This window comes from Haplochromis burtoni, unplaced genomic scaffold (genome assembly GCF_018398535.1).
Source record: "Haplochromis burtoni strain Fernald_Lab_line unplaced genomic scaffold, NCSU_Asbu1 Contig_193, whole genome shotgun sequence".
Lineage (NCBI taxonomy): Eukaryota > Metazoa > Chordata > Actinopteri > Cichliformes > Cichlidae > Haplochromis > Haplochromis burtoni.
In genome coordinates this window covers 983,771-997,730 of record NW_024582554.1, presented here as the reverse complement: position 1 = coordinate 997,730, position 13,960 = coordinate 983,771, and the positions used below count along the sequence as shown (strand labels likewise).

The 13,960-nt window shown below is 47.4% G+C and overlaps 1 protein-coding gene across 1 annotated transcript; it reads right to left on the bottom strand.

The window, feature by feature from the left end:
* Positions 1 to 412: 412 nt before the first annotated feature.
* glt8d2 (glycosyltransferase 8 domain containing 2) lies at positions 413 to 13,780 on the bottom strand. The gene is made up of 10 exons (XM_005935342.2): positions 13,415 to 13,780; positions 11,255 to 11,298; positions 9,720 to 9,812; positions 9,378 to 9,579; positions 9,135 to 9,252; positions 8,971 to 9,055; positions 8,483 to 8,595; positions 8,176 to 8,342; positions 1,855 to 1,967; positions 413 to 1,774 (listed from the first exon to the last, which is right to left on the bottom strand). Exons 2-10 carry the CDS (start codon positions 11,271 to 11,273, stop codon positions 1,596 to 1,598), a joined length of 1,089 nt encoding a protein of 362 aa, XP_005935404.1. The 5' UTR covers positions 11,274 to 11,298; positions 13,415 to 13,780; the 3' UTR covers positions 413 to 1,595.
* Positions 13,781 to 13,960: the final 180 nt, after the last annotated feature.

The following is a 13,960-nucleotide window of genomic DNA, read 5'->3' as shown; positions in this document are numbered from 1 at the left end:
GGGGTGGGAGATGTTGTCCAACAGGGATGACAGCTTAGCCGCCGTTCTCCTGTCACTCACCACCTCCACTGGGTCCAGAGGGCATCCTAGAACAGAGCTGGCCCTTCGGATCACCCTGTTCAGTCTCTTCCTGTCCCCAGCAGAGATGCTGCCGCCCCAGCAGACCACACCATAAAAGATAGCAGAAGCCACCACAGAGTCATAGAAGGTCTTCAGGAGTGGGCCCTCCACCCCAAACGACCTGAGTCTCCACAGCAGGTACAGCCTGCTCCGCCCTTTCCTGTAGAGGGCGTCTGAGTTATGAGACCAGTCCAGTTAAAAGGGAGTTTTTCCTTCCCACTGTCGCCAAAGCGTCTACCTTACAATATAAAGCACTGATGTTGTGACCTGGTGCTGTGTAAATAGAATAAACTCATTTAAATAGAATGAGGTGGTCAGGTGTGTGTTTGTTTTTTATTTTGTTCTCAGGAGGAATCATGTGTCTCTTACCAACAGTCAACTGCAGCAGTGACAGTCGCTGCTTCACATCGAGTGCAGACTACCAGGAGCATCACGCCCTCTGGTGGCTGGAACCAGTAACAGGAGCTCATGTTGTGAAAGGCACAAATCTGAAAACTTCAGGCTGCCTTCTGCTCACACGTGAAGTTTGTGGGGCTGAACAAGCCAAGCAGTGAGTGCAACATGAAACTAAAGAGTAATAACAACAATAGAAAGTGCTCATCCCAGAAATCCACTGTGACTTCTACTTACATCCACTTCTTGCTGTGAACTTTGTCGCAGTTTCAAACACGCATTTTACCGTTGCCATCATATGAACTACCCAGTGTGCCTGGCAAGACTGGTTTTAACAAATTGCAGGTTATATATTTATATCTGCACTGAGCCACTTTTGGAAACCTAAATGGTGATTGACTTAGTAGATGTTTGGTTCGATTGAAAATCTGACAGCACAAGTTAAATGACCGCCGTGTTCTGTGTGAGGAAGCATGAATGTAGCGACTGTTCGCTCAGAAAGGTCAGCCTCACAGATGAGAGAGAAAAGAGGCATGAACAGAGTCACTGGCTTCATGTCTGGGAATGACGAGTGTGCCTGTTCAAGTTCACATGAAATGTGCACTGTCTGACCTGCTGGGGGCGCAAAAGAGCCCACCGCAGCCTGTCGTTACAGAGCGGACGCTGCCACGCGAGACGACGTTATATTTGAACCAGCTTTTCACAGTCCTCAGGGCTCCTGGGGCCTCTCAGCCCATCACTGTCTGGAGCTGCACACTAAATGAAATCAGTAATATATCCTGGGTAGAAAACTATACAGTTGTAATGTTAGCTTAAGGATAGCGATGACAGATATATGAAGCAGTATGGAAAACATATAAAGATAAGAAACAACCTGAAATGTTAGGTTTGAAATACAGTTTTTATAATGCGACACGTTTCACAAACACACAACAGCGTTCAGTCTCTTATGTTCTTTAGATTGGTCAGTTTGGTGTCTCGCTGTTTCAGTGTTACATTCGTGGATTTACTCCTTCGCCCGTCACTGTAAGCGTGTGTCACGTGACCCTCTGACCGGCTCCTTGGTGCCGCAGCCACGGACCTCAGCTGTCGTCGTCAGGACGTTCCAAAGAGAACCTTCCAGAGGGGTCTGGGATGAACCACTTCTCCCAGCGATCTAAATGCACAGCAGGGTAATTCCAGGGTTTGAACGGGCCATTCCAGTGCAGGAGGTGCGCCTCCTGGAGGAAGTTCTCTGGGTAATGGACATCCGGACTCCAGCCTGGACACACAGCGAAGCTTTTTGGAAACTGAGCTGACGGTGGCACTAATATTCCAGCTGTGTGTGGAGAGCAATCTTACCCAGGTGCCTGACGTGCCACAGAGGGTCCAGTATCGTGTATTTGTCATGAAACACGATTAGCATGGGTGGGGTTGCCACGCCCCCTGCCATGGCACTGCTGTATATGTTTTGTCTGTTGGTGAGAAGGGTTTAAAATCAGATGCAGTGGCCAGTGAAAACAAAAGAAAGAGATTTTTTTGTTATACACGTCTGCAGGGCTCCGAACAAAACAGTTTACGTCACCCATCTGCTAATGGGATCAATACGCTCGTGGGGGAAAGTACTTTTTAGTGCTTAAACCTAATCAATGAAAAAGTGACTGATAACAAACAATACATGAACAAATGAAAACCACATAAACAAAGATAAAAAGATAAAACTCTAGACGATAATCACAGTTTCCTGACACACCCCGGCTCTTCAGGAGACGACTCTTTTAGTGTTGCTTTGGCCGGTCACAGCACGCATGCAAAAGGACTTCAGACATGCCAACCGCATCTGAAAGAACTCTGTAATTGGGATGAAGTAGGGAAGAATATTGGGAGCTGAGTAAAGTTCAGTTCCCCTCAGCGTGGCCACAAGCTGCATGCTCGTTCATGCAATCGAATAGTTATGCCTATAACTTCTGTTCCCTGAAGGAGAGGAACGAGGTACAACACATAAGTACGGGATATCACGCCCTCGCGTGTCCTGGCTGAAGAAACCTTTATTCACGCCTTTAAGGCAGATGGTGTGTGATGACACGCGCACGGCCCCGCCTGCACATATAGCCGCTGTCATCACAGTCATCAGTTCGATAGCCGCTCTTCACCGAGCCAAACTGCTCAGTGGGGCCACCTTGTGTTGTACCTCGTTCCTCTCCTTCAGGGAACAGAAGTTATAGACATAACTATTTGTTCCCTTTCAGTCGATTCACTCGGTACAACACATAAGTATGGGACATATATACAGGCCCCGCAGAGCAGCCACCGAACCGGAATCGGATCACCACATCCTTAGTGAGTGGTAGACCCAGCAGAAAGGACAGCATGAGCCACCGAAGGGGCTGTAACGTCCAACCGATAAAACCGCACAAAAGTGTGCGGTGATGCCCAACTAGCTGCCGCACAAATATCAGCTACAGGCACCCCTTTAAAAAGAGCCCATGAGGTTGCCATCCCCCTGGTGGAATGAGCTCTCACCCCCTGGGGCAAAGCAAGACTACCGGTGCCGTACGCCAGTGAGATAGCTTCTGTAATCCAGTGGGACAGCCTCTGCTTGGACAGAGCTCTACCTCGATTTGGATTAGCGAAGCAGACAAACAGCTGGTCACGTAAACGCACACTCTGAGTGCGCTCAATGTAGGTGCGTAGCACACGCACTGGACAAAGAGAATGCGTCCTCCTCTGCTCCTCAGATGCAAAAGGAGGGGAGCAAAAGCTCAGCAACTCAAACTCCACTGAGCTATAAGACGCAGGCATGATCTTGGGAAAATAGGCAGCATTTGGACGCAATACGACCTTGAGACCATCAGGAGAGAACTGTGTGCAGGAGGGATGCACAGAGAGCGCATGAAGGTCACCCACTCGCTTTGCTGAAGCCAAAGCGAGAAGTAATGCAGTCTTATATGAAAGAAATTTCATATCCAGAGACTCAGTGGGTTCAAACGGGGAGCTACAAAGGGCCTCCAGCACCAAAGACAAGTCCCAAGCAGGGACACTGGACTTAAGCACGGGCCTCAGCCGGCAAACTCCTTTCAGAAAACGTATGGCGAGGGGATGTGCACCTGGTGTCACCTCGTCAAAGCCAATATGACAAGCAGATATAGCTGCTGAATAAACCTTAATTGTCGAAAATGAAAGGCCCTTATCCAGCAGCTCCTGCGGGAATGTCAAAACACTGGGAGAGTGTGGCGGTCCAGGCACCATTGCTCGAAGGCTCGGCATTTGTAAGCGCACAAGCCTCTAGTAGATGAGGCCCTAGCGCTCTGAATTGTCGCTATCACACTAGGTGGCAAACCCTTAGCAATCAAGTTTAACCTCTCAGCAGGTAAGCATGAAGGCGCCACAGATCCGGGCATGGATGAACCACTATTTGCCCCTTGCCAAATAGATTCCAGATCTGAGCCACTATTAAAGGGTGTAGCCTCCATTCTCTCACCAGAGGACCCCCCTGGAGAGAAGGTCCGGCCCCAGGTTCAGGTGGCCTGGGGCATGGGTGGCTCTTAGATACAGAAAATGAACACCATAACAGCAGAGAGCGAGACAGCTTCAACAGGGGAGGAGAGCGTGTTCCTCCCTGCCTGTTTATGTAGGACACCACTGTTGAATTGTCCGTCCTGACTAAGACATGCTGGCCCTGCAGGACTGGACGGAAATGCTTTAGAGCTAAGAACACTGCTAACAGCTCTAAGTGGTTGATGTGCAGCTGGCGCTGGGCTGCGGACCAGATCCCTCTCACTGATGCACACTCACACAGCGCTCCCCACCCTCTTAGGGAAGCTTCTGTGGACACCACCTTGTGAAACAAAACCCTCCCAATCCGAGAGCCCTGATGCAGCAGCCCGGGCTCCCTCCAAGGACGGAGAGCTAGCATGCAAGACGCGGTTACCGGCAGCCTCCTCCGGAGGTGACGCGATGCACACAAACGGTGAGAGAGAGTCCAGCGTTGAAACGCTCTCATTTTTAACAGTACAAGCGGCACTACGGCGATCATAGATGCCATCGTGCCCAACAAGCTTAATATGGTCTGGAAACGCAGTCTGCATCCCAGCTGAAACTGAGCGAGGCAGCGATGAAACGCGGCCACTCTGTGCTCCGACAAACGTGCGCGGCTGGAAAGCGAGCATATTTCCAAACCGAGGAAAGAAATCTGCTGACTCGGGTCGAGCTCTTTTGAACGTTCACAGAGAACCCCAGTGTCTGAATGTGTGACAGAACCAGCGACAGCTGTGTCTCAGCCTGCTCTCTGGAGCAAGCTACGAGAGCCCAGTCGTCCAGGTAGGCTAAGATGCGGATGCCTCTCTCTCTGAGGGGCGCTAGCGCTGCCTCGGCACATTTTGCAAAGGTGCGAGGAGCGAGCGACAGCCCGAACGGCAGCACTAGGTACGAGGATGTGATCTGTGGTGACTCTGACCTCGTTAAGAAGAGGTGCCAGCGGGCTGTCATCAGGAACCAGGCGATCCGAGCTCCGCCAGGCACATCGCCCGGTACGTCTGGAGCATGGTGACGGAGCTCATGGCGTGAGCAGTGCCGGCCTGAGCCCGATAAATCTTCTGCAGCTGCGAAGCAGAGAATCTGCAGCGCTTGGACGGCAGAGTTGTGGGGCCGCCAACACCATGGTTATGGGACGGGGCCAGATAATAAGATAATAAGACGGCTCCATAGGGGGTGGGTTAGCTAAGTCCAATTCCATGTACTGTCCATAGCCGGGCACAGTGACGCGGGTAGACAGAGGTTTGTCCTATGATGCTGTTAGCTCGCAGAGAAAGTCTGGGAACACGGGAAGGCAGTTTTTGGCTGTTGCGGGCTCCGGTGGGAGGAAAAAACCCGCGAGCCGCGACGGCCTCTGAGCTGGCGGAGGAGAGGGCCAGTCCACCTGCAGCTTCTCAGCAGCACGGCGAAACAGGGAGAAAAGAGAAGCCCGTCAGCGCTCCTGCATGGTTCCGACTCGTCATCAACTAACCCGTCAACATATTCCATGTGGTCAGCCCAGCTAATTGCGGGGACATCGACTGTCCTCGGACTTGGACGAAGCCGGGGCTCCAGACTCGGAAAGGAGAGGGTCATACGGTGGGACAGCGGAGCGTCCCAGCACTTTTTCCACAAACGTCACCCGTCTTTCCAGGGTCGAGCGCCGGAGCTGGCGACAAAACACACAGGCTTCGGGCTCCGTCAATGCTCTCCTAGCGTGGACGATCCCCAGGCAGACGGGGCAGGCATTGTGCTGGTCGCTGTCGTGCAAAGAGAAACCACATCCCTGAGGACAAGGGCGAACAGAAGATTTCTGCTTTGCTCGCTTAGGTTTGGAGTCCAAAGTTCAAAAACGCAAAGCAAAACGCTGCACAGGACAACTTGAAATTAGCACTCCGCGGGCAGCCTACGCACCAACTGCACGGTGGAGACTAACACTAGGGCTGCCACGATTAGTCGACTAGTCACGATTACGTCGACTAATCGTCGACGACTAATTTAATAGTCGACGCGTCGTTTGAAGCTTTGTAAGATCACAAAAGATCACAAAAGACGCAGGAATCCTCCTGCACCCGCATTAGTAGGCCGATTAAGTTACAGCGACACGACGAAGACTGTCCAAATTCAAAGACTCCGACAAATGGACCCTTCATTTCCCCAGATTTGAAGGATGGGTCGGGTGTATACTTCGTGGCCCAAACTATCCCAGAATTCATAGCGCGGCCCAGCTTAGTTTCCAACAATGGCGGCAGCTAGTTAGTTTTAATATTACTCTTATTATTCTTTCTGGGTCACAAAATAAACGTTTAACATATTTTCAGGCGAGAATGTAGCTGTGTAAACCTCAAATATCTCCTCGGTTTATCAGGACACCACATATTTTCAAAAGCGCTCCGACGTTTTTGGAGACGTCTGTTACCCACTAGCTCGATAGCTAGCCGGGGGCTAGGCTAACTAGCGCCGTGAGAACACCGGACTCCCGGCAGATCGTTTTCAAACCCACCGCCGTTTTTCGCTGCTCAGGTTAAACATGATATATGAGTCACTTAGATAACTTAAAATGTCATGGTCTGGGTCTGATGACCCAGAGCTCATGTATTTCTTGTATATGTTTTTCCGTATGTTATGTTTTGGTGGTTTTCTCTCCCTTTTTGTCCTTTCTCCTGGGTGCTCCCGGATGTTTTGGGGTCGCTGAGGGGACTGCGACCCGGAAGTGTTCCCGCACTGGGGACTGCCGCACCTGCTGCCCATTAGCCCTCACCAGCTGCAGCTGATGGCTTCATGAGGGGCGTCTTATTTAAGAAGGTGGCGGAGCCCCAGTCGGTGCGGGATTATACTAAGTCGAACCTGTTAAGTACCTCCGTAGATTAGTGTGTTGAGATCGGCTTCGCTACTAAAGGCTGCCTGCTGAGCTGTGTGTGCTTTTGTGTCACCAGGAGTCGGGAGTCAGGAACGTCGTCACGAGGGGAAATCACGGACTGGAATCGGGTTTTTGCAGTTGTCACCTTTTCACTGCTATGGACACGTGCACTGTGTGGGATTCTTAGAGGAATCGCCACAGGAGTCACAGTGCTTGAATTGTATATAGTTGTCGTTTCTGTCCACTCACCATAAATAAATCCACCGTCCTTCACTAGAGTCTCGCGTTTGGGCCCTACTTTCTCTACAACTCCACGGTCTGCCGTCGCAGCCCGTGACATAAAAATGTTGTTGTTTGGCTTTTTTTTTTTTTAGTATTTTATTTGTTCCTGAGTAAATCGGTTTGGCTGAGATTAAAGTTATAGTTTTTACACAGCTGAATAAACGTCAAGCAGACAGCTGATTATCAGAAGTGTGAGATGCTGGAGAATATACTCGGTGTCCTGTTATATTTTAGATAGCAAGGAGTTTATTAAACTTCACCGAAACAATCTGCAAATGTCATTAAAATGTAATAAACTATCATCTTGTCTTTATTTTTAGTTAGCACAGACCTTACACACTTCAAGCTGTAAGCTAATGATAGTTATATAAGAGCAGATGCTGCTGGTGCAATAAGCTGTACGTTGTACGTCCAATGGATGATGATCTGATTAGTCGACTATCAAAATAATCGTTTGTGGCAGCGCTAGCTAACACCAACAGGGGCAGCCCAACTCAGCAGAGGTGTTCTCAGCGAGGTGAAGAGCGTAAGAACTGAGGGACGACTGTGATGACAGCGGCTATATGTGCAGGCGGGGCGTGTCATCACATGTGAATAAAGGTTTCTTCAGCCAGGGCACGCGAGGGCGTGATAGCTGCTTCACTCTAAATGCCAGACACTGGCCTTCATATGCAAAACTGTAGGAACATCTGCAATAAAAGGTTTAAATCCACAAACACACTTTTAGTAAGCTGACAGATGTAACGACAGGTAGGTCATGTAGGGAGTGACGTGTGGCTCTTCAGGGTCAACTTAATAAAGTTTTATTGGTTGAAAGCTGACACAAAGCCTTTATAACTTACACCTGTGATCCTTACAGGTTTGCTGTGCATTGTCGACGTATAGACAGTACTGTATAGAGATCTAAAATATGTAGCGCTTGACCTTTGACCTCTCTTTCAAGGTAAAATAAGATCAAACTTTCATAAACCAAATCTACTGTTCATATTGGTAACATTTAGGAAATGACACTAGTTTAAGGAGTTTACCTGAAATTCTCCTCCATCCACTTCTCCAGCTCTTTGGTGACCTTCTGCTTCTTCCACTCGTTCATATCTGCCACAAAGACTCCAGGGTTGAAAGAGCAGTCGCTGGGGTTGATGCCCAGGTCTTTCACTTCCTGTTTCCTGTAGTCCAGGAAGCCCATGTAGGTTGTCTAGGGGACGAGCTCAGAGGAGAGAATACCAAATAATAATGACCCTCCCACATGTTACTATGTCAAATAAAACCTCTTTAATGTGAGATTTACACGAGGCATAAAAGTCGAACATCATAACAGAAGCCGTAAAAATCCACCTGCATCCCGATGCTGCGCACCGTCTCGTGTGTGGAGGGAAGGTCGCAGTCTGTGGCGAAAGCAGCCGCGTGTCCTGGCTTCAGCTTGATATTAAACAGATCCCTGATGTCACCTGAAACACAACCAGACTGCTGTATTTGTCCCCATCCTGATACTCGTCACACTTTCATGCTTCAGATCCTAAAACTCATTTTAATAATTAACAAACAGAACCCGAGTAAAGGCAAATAATGATGTATTTATTTAGAGATCTTCTGGGTTTAGTTCGTTCTCTAGGAGCCAATAAAGGGCTCCTTTGACTTCACTGGGTCATGTCAGGGTCTACCTCTGAATTCAGCCGTTTAGTAACTCTGTGTGACGCTCCTCGTTAGCACAGTTGTGTCTAATGTAGAAGATTACACATGTGTGTACAGATCATTTAAACACTTATCGAATCATTCGGTTTAATATGGAATCCTTTTATTAGACTGACTGTAGACATGCGTACCCTGCACGATGATGTCATCATCTAAGTATATAACCCTCGAGTGGAGGATGTCGAGCAGAGGGAGGTAAAACCGCACAAAGTTGAGCTGCAAAACAAAGTTTTTTATTTCTTTGAGACAGGAACTCTGTGCTTGGTTTGGCTGATGGCACGGATGCAGCACTCACGGGATGTAAGAGATCGGGTCGAGATGAATCTGGCTTCACCTTTCCAACAAGGACCATCGGGTTAAATTCCACTATCTTGTAGCGGATGCCTTTGAGTTTTGTCTTCTCTATGTACCTCCTACGTGACACAAAAGGAAGATTAGGTGAGAAATACTCACTTTGGGCAACAATACTGGGAGAAAACCACTGATCTCCATATTTGGAACAAAGTGCGGTTCATATTTTTGTAGTTCAAAGATGCACCTCGTGAGTCTGACAGCATCACGAAGAGTAACAACGTAGAAGAAAACACTGGCGTCTGTGTTGCTGATGATGCTGTTGATGGTTGCCATGGAGGCACCCATGCGCTCCTCTGATGCACAGATGACGACGGGCACGACATCATGCGCTTCTGCAGCGTGTTCCTGAGGAACTTGTCCTGCATTCTTGGGGCTTTTCCTGTTCTCTGTCAGGAATCAGGAGTTTAGACTGGTTTATGCTCAATTTCAGTGGGATCCTTTTCACTTAAGGAGAGTAACATATTTCACATTTGGAACATTAGTGAGTATTTCTCAGATTAAGTAGTGAAGACCAACGCTGACGCACCTGAGAGTCTTGGCCGAGTGGAGGCTCTGAGCAGTGTACTGCGCAGGAGGAGGCACACCATCAGCACCAGCAGCACCAGCAGGATCCGATTGACTGAAACGCGATCGCTCAGTGTTTGAGTGCAAAACTAAAGAAGTTTGTCTCAAAGCAGATTGATGCCATAAAACAACAAGAGCTGTCTACGTTTAGAAGGAACATCATAAACCACAGACTTGTGCCTGACCTCATCTGTCAGCTTGCCCATCATCACTGTGTCTCATGCACATCCTGCACCATCCTCACATGTCCTCCTTTGACATCACATGCTCGCTCTACATCAGCAGAGACAGAAACTCCCTCTGACCCTCTCTATTCCTCTCCATCAACTGATATCCTCATGTTGGTGTTGTCCAGGATCAACATTGGACCTGACCAATCACACCGTTGTGACATCATAGCTGTCCACTCAGGGAAACAGGTCAGGATGTGATTGTGGTTAGGGCTGAGTGATGTGACGGTGTTTCCATCACTACAGTGTGATCGATGTTGAACCAGGACCGACATCAGTTTGTTGATCCAGGAACATCAGCACGGCGACATCAGATTGAGCCTCCACCAACACAGTCAAAGCAAAGTACAAGTAAGAATAATAAAAAATAAAATGAGGCTCTTTATGGCTGAGCCAGACAACAGTCTGCTGTTCATTAGCTCAGGTTGGCTTAAAGCGAGTGAAAGCTTTAAACCAAAGAAAGAAAAAAGACTTCACAGAGACGCCGGCTGCTACAATAGGCAGGTAACGGCTACCTTTATGCTAGCAATGGTACAGTGATTCTCAGTTGCACAGCAAAGACAGAGAATAAATCATCCCATAAATAATTAAGTGATTATCAGCTGTTACTATAAAAAGTAAAACATGTCCATTTTCAAAATGCTTTGTGTATTTCCTCCAGCTGTGAGACACACCAGAGAGGAAGGAGGGTCTGCAAACACAAGCGTACTTTGGTTTTTGTGCAGCCGTCCGGGTACTGTAGCTAGTGCTAACTGGAGTCTGCACAGCATCCTGACTCGTTACCTAGAACCACGGATTAGTGAAAGCACTTAAGGATTGCTCTCACAGTATGAGAGAATCCAGTTACCAGTCGAGTTAAGTGTTAAAGGTTTGGCTAGTAGAAGGTGGATTTCCTGAAGGCGAGTAAAGTGGAAAATGTGCCTTTTCTGTAGAAAGAAAACAGCGTGAAAAAAACTGGAGTTACTGAAATTTGCACACATGCAGCTTTTACTTTTTAACAACCACATGCAGTTCAGGAATAAGTCGTTACAGCCTGCTGCCATCTGCCTATCCCATTCCATGTGCATGGCTGCTTCCTCTTCCTGGGGAAAAATAAGGGGACCTTTACTGGCAACAGCTGCCCAGTGGATGCACAGTGGACGTGAATGCAAAGCACATGCAGACAACACATTCTGCTAACGTTACTTCTCAGCTACATGTCAGCTAATACTGCTGGACGACATGAATCAGTCTTTATCCATTTGCATCACACTTTGGTTACACTTACTTTTTCTCAGGAGAGCCATGTTTTCTATTTGCTTCCAGGGACATCTGCACACACACCAGAACAGAGAAGGAGAGAGCTATGAAGCCACTTCTGAGGAGCAAAAGATGAAATATTTTGTAATTTGGCCCCTCAGGGAGGGGAGCCCTGAAACCTGCCAACACAGCTAACAGCCCTGAAATGTGTTTTTATTTCTAAAGATGACAGCTCTCATATGTTTGCAGTGCAGGGAGTGTTACTGTCAAACAACCTGATGGCTGCTGTTTAGAAGCAGCGCCTTCTACAGCTGTGAATAATCTGAGGTAGGCTGACAGAGTACAGCTGTAACCCTACGAACACAAAGCAGAGAGGCCGTCTGTGCAGAACAATCAGTCCTTACGTGTTCCTCTCTCAGCTGCTCGCGTTAGGAGTCACCGCAGCGCAGCATCCGATCTCGCCCTCGCCCTCCCTCTAAACATCACTGCACTCCTCATCAGTCTTTGGCTGCTTTTTAGTCATTTTGAGGACAGTACCTGACCATACTGGGAGGGATATTTCTTTTGTTTGACCAGTCACTCAACACTTACTATTAAAGTGTAAAAAAGGCATCCGGTCATAAAACATACAGCTTTTCCCATTTCTTTAGTTGAATCTGCAAAAAAATGCCCAAAACATAAAGCAGTATTTTACATAAACAAGCTGATTCCCAAAGAGCTGACATATGCTGTGTACACGTGGACGACAAATGAATGGCAGGCCTAAAAAACTATTTGAAGCAAATGAAGAGCATGGGTAAAATCCAGCAAACGCCTGACCTGAGGGCTGGATCTGGGGCTTCGGCCCATCCATCTACCATTTGTCAAAGTCTCGTTAGAAACGGCCTCAATTCAAATTGTTGTCCGTATGTATGGAAGAGGTTAGGGGAGAGGTACAGCAGTGCGTGTCCAGAGGCATGTGTAAAACACGGGGGAGGCTCTGTCACGGTGTGGTGTCGGGGATCCTATCACACTGGGATTAGGAATCGTAACACTAGCAGGAAGGAAGCTCGTATCTCTGAAGTGTGACGTACACGATCATTCCTAAGCCAGTAGGTTTGTTTCTAAGCTCGAACAAAAGCTACAGTGAAAAGTAACACAAAAAGACCTTTACATGAAGCAGAGTGATGTGACCAGACACAGATTCAGTGAGACAAGGGCTGACACGTGGCTGAGTCCAAAGTATTTCCTTCCTTTCTGGTGCCGGCTGCATGTGTTTGCCTACCAGCCTCTCAAACCTTTATACAAATACAACAAATGCTCACACAGTGAACGGAGGGTGAAGTCTCCCCTTTCATGAGACAAATAAGGGATTCTTACCAACACCCCATTAATTATGCTTTAAGTTTAAAATGTAAAATCTGCCCAGAGAGGATGGCAGCTTGGTTAGCTCATAATGACGCCTACTCTGCAGCCTTTCACCAGAGCTGCTGTCAGCTGAAGTACAACAGGACTTGCAGTTTGTGTCCTGCATTTGTTTCTGGTTTATTTGCTGCTCTTCAGAGAATTCAGAAACATCTGGAACTGCTCAGCTTTAGCTGGGAAGAGCAGAGCTGCCCAACAGCTGGGCTGCATTTGAACAACTCATCATTTACAGGAGTTACACTTTAGTATTCTTGTATGTAATATGTCCTCTTAATGCATCTCAGTGCAGTTTCACATTGTCAGTGTCAGTTTATACCAATAGTTTAACAAGTGAGTGATATTATACTTAGATTTAGAAAACCACTTTTTCACCATCAGCACAAAGTCCTCACGGTGTGTGAATGTGTGATGGTGCAGTGCAGAAACCATCACTCTGAAAACAGTTTGTGTTTGTCCTCTGTCCACAAAGAGCCATTAATGTAGAGAAGTAACTGAAACAGACGCTTTGACCGAGCGCCGGGAGCTGAAGTTAAAAGCTTAGATGGAAATCTTTAAGCAGAGCACGTTAGTGTAAAATGACAAAAAGCTCTATGGTTTACTTAAACCCTTACACATTACAACATCATGCAACCATAACAGACATAAAACTATCTGTAGAACAAAAAAGAGGAAAAAAAGCTCTTTTAGATGGCAAAGCATGAAGGTGTGTCAGTGCTGCTTTGATACGACAGCCATCTTTTGTTTTTAAGTGCAGTACAAAGTCAAATGTCTGAAACACACTCACCAGCAACAACAGCGTGGAGGTTACAGCTAGTCCCATTCGTGGAGCTGATGGTCCGTGTTGTAAAACCTCTGAGGACTGAGACTCACCCGCTTTTCTCTCCCCCCACCTTTTCCTCCAGATGTGACTCGTCTTCTTCTTGTTAGCCAGATGCTGGATTATCTCGTTTAGAAGACCAGTGACGGCAATATCTGATCCACTTTTGGTATTTTGTCAGAGAGAAAAAGAAAGTCTGTGATAATTACCCTCATGAGATGTGTTAACATTATTCCAGTAATCATTTATTAACCTAAATTTTCTTTATTATTTAACTACATTAAAGACAATTTAGAGTCTAAACGACCAAAATTGTCTTTAATGTAAAGAGCAAAGTGATTTGCAACGTGAACTCTCTAAAGTTTAGAGAGCCAAATCACGTTGCTACAACAACTACATCTCCCACAATCCACATGGCCACGCCCTCCTAAGGGCAATGATGTTCTTTCCTAATCCAAGTGACGGCTCTAACCTTGCTTTGACTGTTGTATAAAAGGTTTCTCATCAATAGCA

What these genes read in the sequence shown, in the direction of transcription:
- glt8d2 (XM_005935342.2), bottom strand. An exon ending in TGATGACATCATCGTGCAGG is followed by an intron (nt 8,596 to 8,970) that starts GTACGCATGTCT and finishes GTTGTGTTTCAG; the next exon opens with GTGACATCAGGGATCTGTTT. An exon ending in TGCGCAGCATCGGGATGCAG is followed by an intron (nt 8,343 to 8,482) that starts GTGGATTTTTAC and finishes CTCGTCCCCTAG; the next exon opens with ACAACCTACATGGGCTTCCT.